Source organism: Cordyceps javanica, chromosome 6 (genome assembly GCF_051103115.1).
Source record: "Cordyceps javanica chromosome 6, complete sequence".
Taxonomy (NCBI): Eukaryota; Fungi; Ascomycota; class Sordariomycetes; order Hypocreales; family Cordycipitaceae; genus Cordyceps; species Cordyceps javanica.
In genome coordinates this window covers 2,056,644-2,070,215 of record NC_139300.1, presented here as the reverse complement: position 1 = coordinate 2,070,215, position 13,572 = coordinate 2,056,644, and the positions used below count along the sequence as shown (strand labels likewise).

At 53.5% G+C, this 13,572-nt stretch overlaps 5 protein-coding genes across 5 annotated transcripts; 3 read left to right on the top strand and 2 right to left on the bottom strand.

Annotated features, from left to right (window-relative positions):
• Nucleotides 1-256: 256 nt before the first annotated feature.
• On the top strand, nt 257-1,812 carry V2A60_009061 (magnesium transporter NIPA-domain-containing protein; the record flags this gene model as incomplete). Its single annotated transcript, XM_083260329.1, has 7 exons — nt 257-270; nt 329-372; nt 435-460; nt 531-621; nt 678-929; nt 987-1,278; nt 1,332-1,812. The coding sequence occupies 7 exons, from the start codon at nt 257-259 to the stop codon at nt 1,810-1,812; spliced, it is 1,200 nt and encodes a 399-aa protein (XP_083116455.1).
• A 1,051-nt stretch (nt 1,813-2,863) lies between these two features.
• Nucleotides 2,864-3,986, bottom strand: V2A60_009060 (40S ribosomal protein uS3; the record flags this gene model as incomplete). The annotated part of the gene is made up of 2 exons (XM_083260328.1): nt 2,864-3,614; nt 3,964-3,986. 2 exons carry the CDS (start codon nt 3,984-3,986, stop codon nt 2,864-2,866), a joined length of 774 nt encoding a protein of 257 aa, XP_083116454.1.
• Nucleotides 3,987-4,999: 1,013 nt separating this feature from the next.
• V2A60_009059 (phosphatidylinositol-3-phosphatase YMR1) lies at nt 5,000-7,802 on the top strand (the record flags this gene model as incomplete). Its single annotated transcript, XM_083260327.1, has 3 exons — nt 5,000-5,014; nt 5,064-7,299; nt 7,447-7,802. The coding sequence occupies 3 exons, from the start codon at nt 5,000-5,002 to the stop codon at nt 7,800-7,802; spliced, it is 2,607 nt and encodes an 868-aa protein (XP_083116453.1).
• A 441-nt stretch (nt 7,803-8,243) lies between these two features.
• V2A60_009058 (phenylalanine--tRNA ligase subunit beta) lies at nt 8,244-10,178 on the bottom strand (the record flags this gene model as incomplete). Its single annotated transcript, XM_083260326.1, has 3 exons — nt 8,244-8,289; nt 8,357-10,051; nt 10,126-10,178. 3 exons carry the CDS (start codon nt 10,176-10,178, stop codon nt 8,244-8,246), a joined length of 1,794 nt encoding a protein of 597 aa, XP_083116452.1.
• A 1,043-nt stretch (nt 10,179-11,221) lies between these two features.
• V2A60_009057 (protein phosphatase 2A structural subunit TPD3) lies at nt 11,222-13,505 on the top strand (the record flags this gene model as incomplete). Its single annotated transcript, XM_083260325.1, has 8 exons — nt 11,222-11,287; nt 11,356-11,461; nt 11,541-11,692; nt 11,757-12,248; nt 12,305-12,564; nt 12,615-12,715; nt 12,770-13,107; nt 13,155-13,505. The coding sequence occupies 8 exons, from the start codon at nt 11,222-11,224 to the stop codon at nt 13,503-13,505; spliced, it is 1,866 nt and encodes a 621-aa protein (XP_083116451.1).
• Between the last annotated feature and the right edge of the window lie 67 nt (nt 13,506-13,572).

The following is a 13,572-nucleotide window of genomic DNA, read 5'->3' as shown; positions in this document are numbered from 1 at the left end:
ACCTTTGCAATCGTATCTCGTATGCGCTCTGGCGTAAACTGGATCAGGCACCCTCGTATTCACTCTCGTTGATCGCACTCGGACGTCGATTCTTTCACCCGTCAGCCAGCACCATTGTCTCCGCGGCTGGCGAACCGTGTGCCCTCGGCGATTGTTCCTGGGACAGTTTGGGAAAGCAGGGCACTTTCGCCTGATTTGCGATACGTCTGCGTCGGTTTTTGCTTATAGCTGCGACTTTGGCTGAATCGCAGTCACCATGATCGAGGACAAGTGCGTTGTCCTCAACCTTTTCGCGACCGAACTTTTCGACTGATGCGCTCATTACTAGGTACATCGGCCTCTCCTTGGCCATTTCATCTGCCTTGGCAATCGGTATGCTCTCTTCGCTTAACAGATTTCGTCTTGTCCTCAAACTGACCAACCCTACCTCGTAGGCACGAGCTTCGTGATTACCAAAAAAGTGCGTCCGAGCGACATCCCAACACTGATCCCTTTGCGCATTCGACTCGACGACTAACACGCAGATTCAGGGTTTGATGCAAGCTGAGGAAAGACATGGCTTCGAAGGTGATGGCTACGTTTACCTCCGCAACCCCCTCTGGTGGGCCGGGATCGCAACTCGTTAGTCTCAACCTTGTGTCATGTCTCGAGATTCGAAAAGCTGATTCTGTCTACAGTCGGTATCGGAGAAGTTTGTAATTTTGCTGCGTACGCCTTTGCGCCGGCCATTCTAGTCACTCCTCTCGGCGCACTCTCGGTCCTCATCGGTGCCTGTCTCGGCTCATACTTCCTCAAAGAAGACCTAGGCATCCTAGGCAAGCTGGGTAGTGCCATTTGCCTGATTGGCGCTGTCGTCATTGTTCTTCATGCGCCGCCCGATGAGGAGATTGAGACCATCGATCAGATTCTCCACTATGCTGTGCAACCTGGTATGTTTTGTTGCTGAGAGCCAGAACCTCTGAGGTGTCACTAACAGCTTCCACTAGGCTTCCTTCTCTACGCCGTCGCCGTCGTGGCATTCGCCGTCTTCATGATTTACCGGGTTGCACCCTTTTATGGCAAGAAGAATGCGCTCATCTACCTCTCTATCTGCTCTACCGTGGGCTCCATTTCCGTAATGTCCGCCAAGGCCTTCGGCATCGCGCTCAAGATTACCTTTGCCGGCAACAACCAGTTCAGCCATCCTTCAACATATGTCTTCATGATCTTAACAGCACTCTGCATTGTCACTCAGATGAATTACTTCAACAAGGCACTGGCTTGCTTTCCAAGTAACATGTAAGCACTCTCGCTGTCTTTCTGATGGTTGCATAGTTAACCGCTCGCTTTAGTGTAAACCCTCTTTACTACGTAACCTTTACGACTGCCACGCTTTGCGCCTCCTTCATTCTATTCAGTGGTTTCAATACCACCGATCCTATCAACACTATTTCGCTATTGTGCGGCTTCCTCATCACCTTCACTGGTGTGTATCTTCTTAACCTCTCGAGAGGCGACCCCGATGGCCAAAAGCTCGCCGGTGGGCGTACCGGTTATGACGCCACACCGACCGACATGGTTTCCAGTTTCCAGACCCGCCGCAGTATGCAGGCTCGCCGCAGCGGGGATCCTTCCCGCCACAGCGTTGGAAGCGCACATGGTGATCGCGAGGGTCTTATCCGCGCGTACGACGAGGAAGAGGCTGCCGGCTTTGGCCTCACTGATTTGACTGAGGAGAGCGAGGATGAAGGCGGCCGATCCAATGGGCGTGCCAGTCGAAGCAAGGAGCAAGATACCATCGAGCTCCAGAATCGAAAATCCTCGGGGCGATAGAGCCAGGACCATACCAGATATTCTACGATTCAGATGACACGATTTTTTTTTTCGGTAGCGGACTGCGTTTATTAGGTCTCGCTTTTTGGTGCCTAGGCTGGCGGGTCTACATTCACCCAAAAGTTAACGTTCGGCCCGTCTCATTGCTCTGGTGACGAGCACAGGGAGATGTTGCTCGGAGCATTATTATGATGGTGTGAAAAACGACTTGACCAATATCCTTTCTGAGCTTGATTATAGTTGGGTTTTACGCACGACAACAGTACGGAAGGAAACGGAGTGATGGGGAAAAGACACTAGTTCCAAGGCGTTTTTCAATACTTGTCTTGCTTTGTATTTTTGTTGTGCTTTATTGCGAAGGCTGGATGGATGGTTTCTCGATGCCATGATTGAGGACCTCCGCAAGCCGCATCTGCTTGTACGATATTTACATTTTTGTTTTAACATGCATGCATGAGGACAAGAGGGCATTGCTGGCGCGCCACGAGGCGGGCGTCAAGCTTGAAAAAGCAGCCTCGGCGGCGTTATTTGTTGATACCTATGTACAGGAACAAAGCCCAGGGAGCATTTGGCGGCTTTCGCAAGCGTAGATAGGCGGGTAATACAAGGTCACATTCTACACATTTTTGTTAACATCATTGTGGGAGGTTGAGCGAGCATGACCAATGTGTGTCGAAGGCGGATATACCATTTTGCCTAATGCTGGGTAGCAAAGATTGGGGAACTAGCATTCAGGCCAGAGTTTTGGAGATTTATCGATTGAACATGTCACAAAAATCAAGGCAAGAGTGACATAGGTTCATGGGGTCTCAGTTCTTTCCCTATGGCTTCTTCTACCATGACATAACAGATCAAACCGAACAATATGTAAATGGTTCTTTTAAAACGTCGACGCCCGAAAGACTAGCGATCTTTTTCATCCACTGTAGCAAAAACTTTTTGTGTTTCGCCTTCCGATCTCCATTCTCGAGAAGAAACAAAGAAAAAAAGAAACCCGTGATAACAGTCATTAACGAAAGCAGGGCTAAGCCATCACCGCTCAGTCCAGAATTTATTGCTCGGCAGTCTCGCCCTCGGCCTCCTCGGCGACGCGGGCATCCTGGCTGGCAGCGGCGGCAGCGGCGGCCTTGGCGCCGTAGTCCTGGCTCATGGGCTGAAGAACGGGCTGCTCCTCCTTGGGGTCAATGATGGTGACGGCGTCGGGGAGGGTCTTCTGGGGGCCGGCCTTGCCCTCGGGGTCGGAGCCGCGCATGATCTTGACCTTGATACCCAGGACACCCTGGCGGAGGAGGACGTGGCGGGTGGCGGTATCGATGAAGTCGTTCTTGGGCTGACCAGAGTGGATCATGAAGCCGTCGGTGAACTTCATCGACTTGGCGCGGGCGGCGCGGAGCTTGCCCGAGACGACAACCTCGCAACCCTTGGCGTCCGACTCCATGATGAAGCGCAGCACACCGTAGCAGGCGCGACGGACGGCGAGACCGTTGAGCAGCTTGTAGCGCAGCGACTCGCACTGCGCGACGGCGGACAGACCGCGGTTCTGCACCTTGGCGGCGTACAGGGAGACGGAGTTCTCGGGGAACTTGAAGCGCTTCTGGATGAGCGAGGTCAGCTCGCGGATGCGGCGGCCCTGCTCGCCGAGCACCTCCTGGGTCTGCGTGGCGCGGATGATGATGTCGGTCACGGTCGGGGTCACGCGGACCTCGACGCCGGAGTAACCCTCCTCAGCGAGCTCGCGCTGGAAGAACTCGTTGAGCTCGGCGTAGAAGACACCGTCGGCGACGAACTTTCTCCTCTTGGAGCTGCACGGGGGTTGAGGTTAGCATTTATCCGTGGTTGGAGTGTTGTGCGCTGCAGCTGCCAGGCTACTTCCGTCGTCGTCTCTCATGAAATTGGATCGTCGGTTCGCCGATTGTTTGCAGTTCGATTGGCGTTCGTCAATTTGGGCCGAGTGTTTTGCCGGTCTGTAGTGTATTCCTTTGTCGTCTAGTACGCAAGTTGTAGTTTTGGCACATTCGCACATGCAAAATTCCCAGCGCCAGCAGCAAATCCGTATAATACCGAGACAATTTCAAGTCTGAGAGAGACGACGCCGGTCGAGACTGGCAGTGCGGAAGCGTGAGAAAGAAAAAGTGCAGGGACTATACTCACATCTGAGCACCAGGGTGAGCCATGTTGATTAATTGGTGAGGATTTTTTCGGTTTGATCAACTCGAACAAAGATACAGCTGGATGGGACGAGGAGGACAAGAGGGTGGGATCGCGAATTCACAGCAGGGCCTTTCGTGGTAGGCTCCGCCTCAGGTTGGTGGTTTCGCCTGCGTCCCGCACTATTGCAGCGAATAATTTTTGGTGTGGGTTGAGCCCTAATCGCTGGCCCGCCCTCCCTCTTTGCTACTGGTGCGGGAGGTTCGAGTTGTAGTGGGGCACTTGAGGGTCATTGGGGATTATCAGTTTCGCCGAACCGCCGGCGTCGAAAGGGATCTGGTGGGGCTTGATAGGTGCAGATTGGCGCAGAATGATGTCGCGGCCAAGTTCCTGAATGACAGCAATCAAGTGGCACGAATACAAACTGTACATCTGTTTTGTGCAAGCTCATTGTATCGTATTTTCGATCGAATAAGACATTTCCCTTTCCTTAACACGTAAAAAATTTCTGTATGGTGGCATCACATCATGAGCTTACGACAGGCATAACCCATCTAGTCGCCTGCCATAGTGGCAGCTCCTGCGCCTGACGTACTCTTTGCCCCGCCTTGCTTGGCTCGTGAAGCTCCCAGCCCGCGCGTGCCAACACCATCCAAGCCATCGTCACTCGTACAGCCCGTGAGAAAGCCATTCTTTACCGCATCGCAGGCGTTCGGCACCTGTTTCGTGACTGTCGAAGCTGTCCTTATGAGCGTGTAAAGCTTCGTCTGGTGTCTCTGTTCTCTTGTTTTCACCGAGCCTGCGACAACCACCTTCGGCACACAGCTCCATCTATTCCCCTCTCGGTATCCTCGGCGCTCCGACGCGGGATTCACCGCAGCACAACTGCGAACTTGCTTCCAAGAATCAATCAATAAAACTCTTATCAGCATCGGAGAACCACTTCACCTCATGCGACTACCTCTCTGAACCCGGAAGCGAGCTTCTACCAGTGTGTCGGGTGGCCCGGGTCTTTCAGGCGTGGCGCATCTTGGCCAGCATGGAAGCCAAAAAGGTCAGCTTCCCTAGCTGAGCCTATTTTCATTACCATCTAACCGTACCAGGTTATCGAGAACGTACAGGGTATCAATGGCGGACAGACGACAAATGGCACTCTCCGTCTAACAGACTATCACCTGGTGTTTTGCGCGCCAATCAAACCTCCCGCCGACTCGGCCGAGACGACAGTCGCTACGCCGCCCAAAACACGGGAGCGATGGCTCCCGTATCCAGTCTTTAGCCACTGCACCTTTCGGCCGACGCCTCCAGGCTCTAGACAGGCATCGTCTATCCGAATCCGCTGCCGAGACTTCACATTTGTCACGTTCAATTTTGCCAGCAGTGAAGTGGCCAAGGAGGTTTTTGAATTTATCAAACTCCGCACTTGCAAGCTTGGCACCGTGGAGAGGTTGTTTGCTTTCTCACACAAGCCTCTCAGAAATGAGCGCGAAGTCGATGGCTGGCACTTGTATGACCCCAAGACCGAGTTCAGGCGGCAGGGAATCAGCGAGAAGCTGCCGGACAAGGGCTGGAGAATAACCCATATCAACAAAGACTACACGTTTTGCGATACGTACCCGGCAGTCTTGGTCGTTCCGTCCAAGATCTCGGATAACGTCCTGAAGTATGCCAAGGACTTCCGCTCAAGATGTCGTATTCCTACACTGTCTTATATCCACCCTGTCAACAACTGCACCATCACAAGGAGTTCGCAACCGTTAGCTGGCATTACACGAAAGACAAATGTTCAGGACGAGAAGCTAGTCGCAGCTTCATTTTCCGTCTCCGTTCCAACAGGCTCGGAAAGTGGCACGCCCATGTCTAGTCAGCTGGATATTTCGAGCGCCGGCTCCAGCCAAGGCCCAGAGTTAACCGAATCGGAAAGGTTTGAAGACGACATGATTGCCCAGTCTGTGGTCATGTACGACGAAAAGACTGGCAAGAGGCTCGTCTACGGTGCTCAGCAAAGCAATATGATTGTTGACGCTCGGCCAACGATAAATGCCGTCTTTAACCAGGTTCAGGGCATGGGCTCAGAGAACATGGACAAGTACAAATTTGCGACCAAAATTTTCCTTAGCATCGAGAATATCCATGTCATGCGAAATTCCCTCAATAAGGTGGTTGAAGCCCTGAAAGATGCTGATATATCTCCTCTGCCCCCAAGCAGGGAAATTCTACATCAAAGCAATTGGCTCAAGCATATACATGACGTTCTCGCTGGCTCCGCCATAATCACACGCCAAGTCGGCATTAATCACTCACACGTATTGATTCACTGCTCCGATGGTTGGGATCGTACGAGCCAGCTAAGCGCTCTTTCACAAATCATGCTTGACCCATACTACCGGACCATTGAGGGCTTTGTGGTACTTGTCGAAAAGGATTGGCTGTCCTTTGGCCACATGTTTAGATTACGGTCAGGACATCTCAACCACGACGATTGGTTCTCTGTGCAGCGCGACGCTTTTGCTGGTACTAAGGTGAATCCGGGTGAGAATGACGGTCGCAGTGACGCATTTCAAAACGTTCTTAGCGGTGCGAAGCGTTTCTTCAACCAGAACAAAGATGAAGATGAGGCAGATGTGGCTAGTGAAGCGGCATCCGGCAAGGTAGTCAACGAGGAGGCTACGACGCCCAAAATGGTCAGCCCGGTCTTCCATCAATTCTTGGACTGCACCTATCAGCTCATTCGTCAGTACAAGAACCGTTTCGAGTACAATGAGAGGTTCTTACGCCGTCTACTCTATCATCTACATTCCTGCCAGTACGGTACCTTTCTGTATAATTCTGAAAAGCAGCGTGTCGACGCCAAGGTCATGGAGCGGACCTCGTCCGTTTGGGACTACTTTCTGTGTCGAAAGCAAGAATTCACTAATCCCGACTACGACCCTACCATCGACGACCATGTCAAAGGCAAGGAGCGTATCATTCTTCCTCGGCTCAAAGATATTCGCTGGTGGTACCAAGTCTTTGGTCGGACCGACGATGAGATGAATGCTACCCTCGACGCCACTGCTCTCAGTGAGAGTGAGCGACAGGCAGCCGTCTCACGACTCCACAGCACCGGGGCTGCTTCACCAGGCCCGAAGCCCCCAAGCCTTGTAACAAGCCAGTCGGTATTGACTGGCGTGGAAAACGCTCACCAGAAGCTTACACCAACGGCCAATTCCTCACTTAAGCATAGTGTCTCATCCGAGGGCATAGGCGCAAGCTCTGGCACGAGTGTTGGCACAAGCACCGGCATGAGCGCTGGTGCCTTTGCGGCACTTCGTGACGGCATCGCGAGTATCAACATTGGTAAAGGCGTCTTCTCAGGTGCTACGCCAGCAGAGAATACACTCCTCTCCGATTCTTCACGCAAGCTAGACGAGGAAATGCAGGAGATGACGTAGGAGGTCATGTTTCCAACAGACCACCACCGGCTCTATACAATTATACATACAGAGAATACCCGATACTACGTCAACTCGCCAATACGCACGCCCTCTATACAGTCATTCTCCACATTCGATTCGGGTGTCGAATATGGCGTGGCTGACAGCGTGTGGGAGTTGGTGCAGCTGCCAGAACCGACCCTTCCACAGCCGGTGCACATCACGTCGTATGCGCAGCGGTCCAAGTCGGTGGCGGGGCTCATGCGTCCCTCGGCCATGGAGATGGAGCCATCGCGGGCGCCACAAGCTGCACCTGTCAACGACGGGAAGGACGATGATACCGGGCAAACCGCGGCGGCCGCGTCGTTCCAGCGGCCGCGCTCAGCCATGGGGTTCGTGCAGTACACGGAGAATAGCATGTGGTGATGTGGAAGCAGCACGTTGCAGAAGTATTCAGTTAAACTTTGGAACAGCGATGCGACGGTACTGTCGATTTGTTTTATCTGTATCTTTTCACAGGTTTCCTCACACGGGTCTCTCTCAGGTCAAGGTTCATAGGAGACTGGAGATAGGCGCTTGGGCGTGGTGAACAGGCTATATAGTAATTCATGCAGCATTGGACTTTTTACCACATCGGCGCATTCATCCCCTTATCTTCACATGTCCTCAAACTTGTCGCATTTCTCATTGGCACACGTGTGTTTATTGATTTTTTTTTCTGGTTTGGTTTGGTTTGGGCTGTTCTAAATGCGCTACATTTTTTTCGGCTCTCTCCTCGTTGCAAATGCTCGAAATGTGCCACTTTACCATGTGTTCCTTTATTATCCTTTGACGTCGTTGCGTTTTTTTTTTCTAAATCTTGGTGAATTATAGGAAAGCCTCGAGGTTAATTTCCAGAGTGCTGACGGCATATCTGGGTTGAGGCGAAGGTCAGTGGCTAAAGCATTATGCAAGTGCGGAGCAGCGGATTGTTAACATACCTCAGGTCAAACTTCTCCAGGACAGTAGGATGCAGGATACCAAACTCGCCAATGCGGGCCGCCTTGCCGCCGATGCGCAGATGCACGGCAGCTGCGTGGCCGGGGAAGAAAGTCTCCTCGTTGAGCTCTTCGATCCAGTAGCCGTCGGGTGTGCCGGGGGTGTCGGTGCCCTCGGTGAGGAAGGAGGTGCGGAGCATGAGGAGAACGCGGTCGAGGAGACCGTGAACGGCCTCGAAGCCGGAATTCTTGCCACACCAGGCGGCGGCGAAGTGGCGCTCGTTGCGGGCCTTGCGCTCTTCGCGCTCGTCCTTGAAGACGACATCGGCAACTTCAAAGATGTGCATGGGAACACTGTGACCCTTGTTCTCCTTGATAGTCTTGAGAAGCCCCGGCAGCAGCGAGGAGCGGGCGACCTGATACTCCAGCGTCTTGGGGTTGGCCAGGCGCACGACGGTGTTGCCATCGTCTTTGCGGTTGAGCCAGGCAAAGTTCTCGTCGTGGCTACAAAGGATGAGGGGCATGACCTCAGACCAGCCGGCCATGGCGGCTTCCGAACGCACCAGATCTCCGAGCTTGTTGATTGGGAGAGGGCCGCCGACGGTTGCACTGCGGTTGGGCTTTGTGCGCGGGAGGTTGTTGTAGCCGTAGCAAACGGCGAGATCTTCCATGATATCACATTGGTGCAGGATATCGGCACGTGTCGGGGGAATGGCAACTTCCAGCAGGTTGGCATCCTTGCTGGAGGGCTTAGATACGTAGGCCATCTTGGTGAGGAGGTCGCAAAGCTCCTGGGGGGTTTTGTCGAGACCGGTGCAGCTGTTGAGGTAGTCAACTTCGGCGGTTGTTTCGCGTGGTTGGAGAGAGGGTGTGACGCGGGTGAGGTTGTTGTGATCGGAAACAATCTTGACAGGCTCGACTGTGAAGGGCTCAGCGCAGTACATGGAGAACATGGTAACGAGCATGTTGGTGACGATGCCGAGCTTGGTCATGTCGGTCGCAGTGATCTCGATGAAGACGTTTGTGGTATCGATGGTGATTTTCGAGTGTTCGCCGTTGATAATGGGCGGCAGGGAGCAGACAGTGCGGTTAGCATCATAAATGACGGGGTATACAGGCGCATCGCGGATAATATGCAGGAAGCGACCCAGATGCTTATCGTTTTCGTAGAAAGTCATGAGTTCCTCGGCGTTCATCTCCTTGGTCTGGTTTAGAGGCTTGAATTTGATGTCCTTCGGCGGCAGAGCTTCGTAGGTGAAGGGTCCTTTTACAGTATCGAGATCGTGCGTGCCCATGGAGACGAGCGTTCGGTTGCGGGCCAGGTTCTGGTGAAGCTTGTCTTGCAAAGCAATGAAGGAGTCGTAGCGGTCCTGAGTGAACTTGATGTTGCGGAGAACAGCGCCGGCGACATAGGGACGAACCTTCAGGGTATCGGGATGCACTGTAATGACTTGTTGGTCGGCGTCCTTGGGTTCGTTGAGGCGGAAGTTGGGCGGTTGGGTGCGGCCGAGGAAGATGTTGAGATTGAGGGCAATGCCTTCGAAGCAGAGCATGTCGTATCGGTTGGCGGGGATCTCAATTTTTAGCTGAGGCGGCTCCTGCTTGCCGTCGACGATGGGGCGCTCATCGTCTTCAGTGTCTTCATCGAGCTCGATGCCATAGTCGAAGCAGAGGTCCTCGAATTCTTCGCGGGAGTACCTGCAGAGCAGCGAGGCAGTCAGATTAGCGCGGTGTGGCGGGGTGAAGCGAGGGGCAGCTGGGAGGCGGCATACTTGCGACCGAGAGCCTCGAAGAGCTTGTACTTGTCTACGGAGATGGTCGGCATGGTGATAGCAAGTCCTCAATGCCTCTCCAGAACGGTATGTGGGTGATGTTGAGTTTGGTCTGCGATCAAAGCAGTGCGGCCAGTAAAAGTTGGGATGGTCTCCTGCAGGCCGTTGCGAACAGGCGATTGAGTCACAGGAAATTTGCGTGGTACGGGCCTAGCTGGAGGGGTCTGGTTGAGTTTGCGGGCAGGTCCACAGGAACATTCGGTTCGCAGTGCCTGTGCCGCAAAACAAAGGTACCTCGTTATTGGGCTTGTTTGGCAGCGAGCCGACGGCGGGGTTGAATCGGAATATATATGGTCCAGCCGCCAGGTTTGGCTGTTGGGCAGTTACAGGCTCAAGAGGAGGGGCTGGCTTCAGACAAGTGTGTCTGTCTGAGCGTAGGGCTTTGCAGTACCTGAGAGCGCTGGTAGCTGTACGTTGGCTGAAGCTTGGGCGCGTGCCAGTCACCCCCACCGACAAATTACAGGCCATTCCTCCCACCAGAGAGGCCTCTCTCAGCGTCCAAGTGCACGTCAGGCCTGTCCGTCCGTGCTGGAAGTGCCAGGTCCAGCTGCGACTGACAGCCACCCCAGCCACTTCCATACCTAGGTACCTACCTAGGTACTTACCACTCGCCACTCTGCCAAATCCTGCCAGCAACTGCAACTGCGGGACGCCCTTATTGCTCCGCAGGCTCGTGCTCTCGCGGGCAGCAAAGCTAGTTCAACTAATCCGTAGGCTTGCAAACAACATTGCCCTTCACTTGGTCCTAATTCCCCATTCTGCAGCTTGTTCCGTCATCAAGCTGTTGCAATCCTTTTCTGCTCCTCTCATCAACCCATTTTCATCGTCGCATACCCTTTCCCTACTCGCTGCTGCTCGTTGCCGCCGACCTGCGTCGCTCTGCCAATTGCATCACCCAGGCACGCGCGATCCACCGCCCACCTTCTCCTCCACCGCACATCAGCAGCCGCCTATCCAAGCGTCGACACCTTCACGACGACGAAGCATCTTCCCCCCCCTCAGCTTGAGCGACGCGCCGCCTCCATCGTAATTCGCCATGGCTGACGCGCCAAACCCTAACGACGAGCTCTACCCCATCGCCGTCCTCATCGATGAGCTCAAGGTACGGCCGCCATCCGCTTCTGTTTTTACCCCCCGTCCTCGCGACCCCTCTGTTGACTCTAGGCCCAGCATGATGACGTTCTCCTTCGCCTCAATGCCATCCACCGTCTTTCTACTATCGCCCTAGCTCTCGGTCCCGAACGCACTCGTGAAGAGCTGATTCCTTTTCTCGATGGTTAGCCCGCTCGCATCTGCGACAGCTTCGCAGCCTCCCGTTTTCCGCCCACTCAGTATATCTAACATCTGTATCTCAGAATCGGTCGAGGATGAGGACGAAGTGCTGGTCGCCCTAAGCGAAGAGCTTGGTAGCTTCACTGAGTACGTCGGTGGCCCTCAGTGGGCTCATGTTATTCTCTCCCCGCTGGAGAACCTCGCTGCCATCGAAGAGCCCGTCGTACGCGACAAGGTATGAGCGCCGAAACTCGGCATCCGTACCGCACCGTCCTGCAAGTATACTGACCTAAAAGCAGGCTGTCGAGTCTCTCAACAAGATCTGTGAGGGTCTGAATCCCCAGCAAGTCGAAGAATACTTTATTCCCCTGACTATCCGTCTCGCCAAAGCCGACTGGTTCACATCCAAGGTGTCGGGCTGCGGCCTCTTCACAGCTCCTTACAAGAAAGTTTCGCCGCCAGTCCAGGAACAGCTCCGCAACCAGTTTGGTCTTCTCGTACACGATGAGACCCCCATGGTCCGCCGTCAGGCCGCGACCAACATGGCCAAATTTGTCAGGGAGATGCCCGCTTCCATCGTCGTCGATGATATGATACCCCTCTTCCAGCATCTCGTCCAGGATGATCAGGACAGCGTCAGACTTTTGACGGTTGAGATTCTCATCGCCATTGCCGAAGTTGTCCCTGCAAAGCAGCAGTCAAGCCATGGTGTCCTGCTCACATCGCTACGAAATTTGATAGAGGATAAAAGCTGGCGCGTGAGATACATGATTGCAGACAGATTCGAGAAGGTCAGTTTGTAGGATGACGAAGACCAAATTTGACAGTGAGCTGACACACAAACAAGATTGCCAAGGCCGTCGACGAAGAGGTCGTTTCGCGCGATTTGGTTCCGGCTTTCGTCAAGCTGCTCAAGGATAACGAGGCCGAGGTCCGCACTGCCATCGCTGGCCAGATCCCTGGATTCTGCGGTCTAGTTGACCGCGACGTGCTTCTGAAGGACATTATGCCAAGTGTTGAGGACCTCGTATCCGATACTTCTCAGCACGTGCGCGCAGCCCTGGGTACTCAAATCAGCGGCCTGGCCCCTATTCTGGGCAAGCAAGAGTAAGTCATTTGCTTGCGTAAACGTTTCTTTGCTGACGAATGATTGACAGAACTATTGATCACTTACTGCCCATGTTCCTTCTCATGCTCAAGGATGAGTTCCCGGAGGTTAGACTCCACATCATCTCCAAACTGGAGCAGGTCAATCAAGGTATATTTTGAAAATGTGCGCGTGCTTTAGGCACTACTAATCGATTGCTTGTAGTTATCGGCATCGACCTACTTTCGCAGTCTTTGCTCCCTGCCATTGTGCAGCTCGCCGAGGACAAGCAATGGAGAGTACGCCTCGCCATCATCGAGTACATTCCTCTTCTTGCCAGCCAATTGGGTGTCAACTTCTTCAATGAGAAGCTCAGCAGTCTCTGCATGGACTGGCTTGGCGATACAGTCTTTTCCATCCGTGAGGCTGCGACGCATAACCTGAAGAAGCTCACTGAGGTGTTCGGCGTTGAGTGGGCCAACGAGGCCATCATTCCCAAGGTGGTGGAGATGGGCCAGCACAGCAATTATCTGTACAGAATGACGACGTGTTTTGCCATTTCGGTATGTCTATTCCACTCTTGTTCTGATTCAACACTAACGTGCTATAGACTCTTGCCAGCGTTGTGAGCATCGATGTCATTGACAAGTCTATCCTGCCTATCCTAGACAACATGGTTGAGGACGATATTCCCAACATCCGCTTCAACGTGGCCAAGACATACTCTGTGATTATCGGAGTTCTGCGCCGCCTACCCGAGACGGGCACCATCTATTCTCTGGAGAAGGAGGGCGCTGAGGTTGTGCCATCCCCCAGAGGCCAGGAGCTGATTCAGGAGCGAGTGCTGCCTAATCTAGGCAAGCTGCAAAAGGACGACGACGTGGATGTGCGGTACTTTGCGACGACAGCGGCCGGCGAGGCGACAGCTTCGGGTGGCGAGCCCATGAATACATCACCTTAGAGAGTTAATGAGCAAAAAAAAACATGTTGACTTTTTTCAAAACAAAATTTGAGTATTGATAGCGATG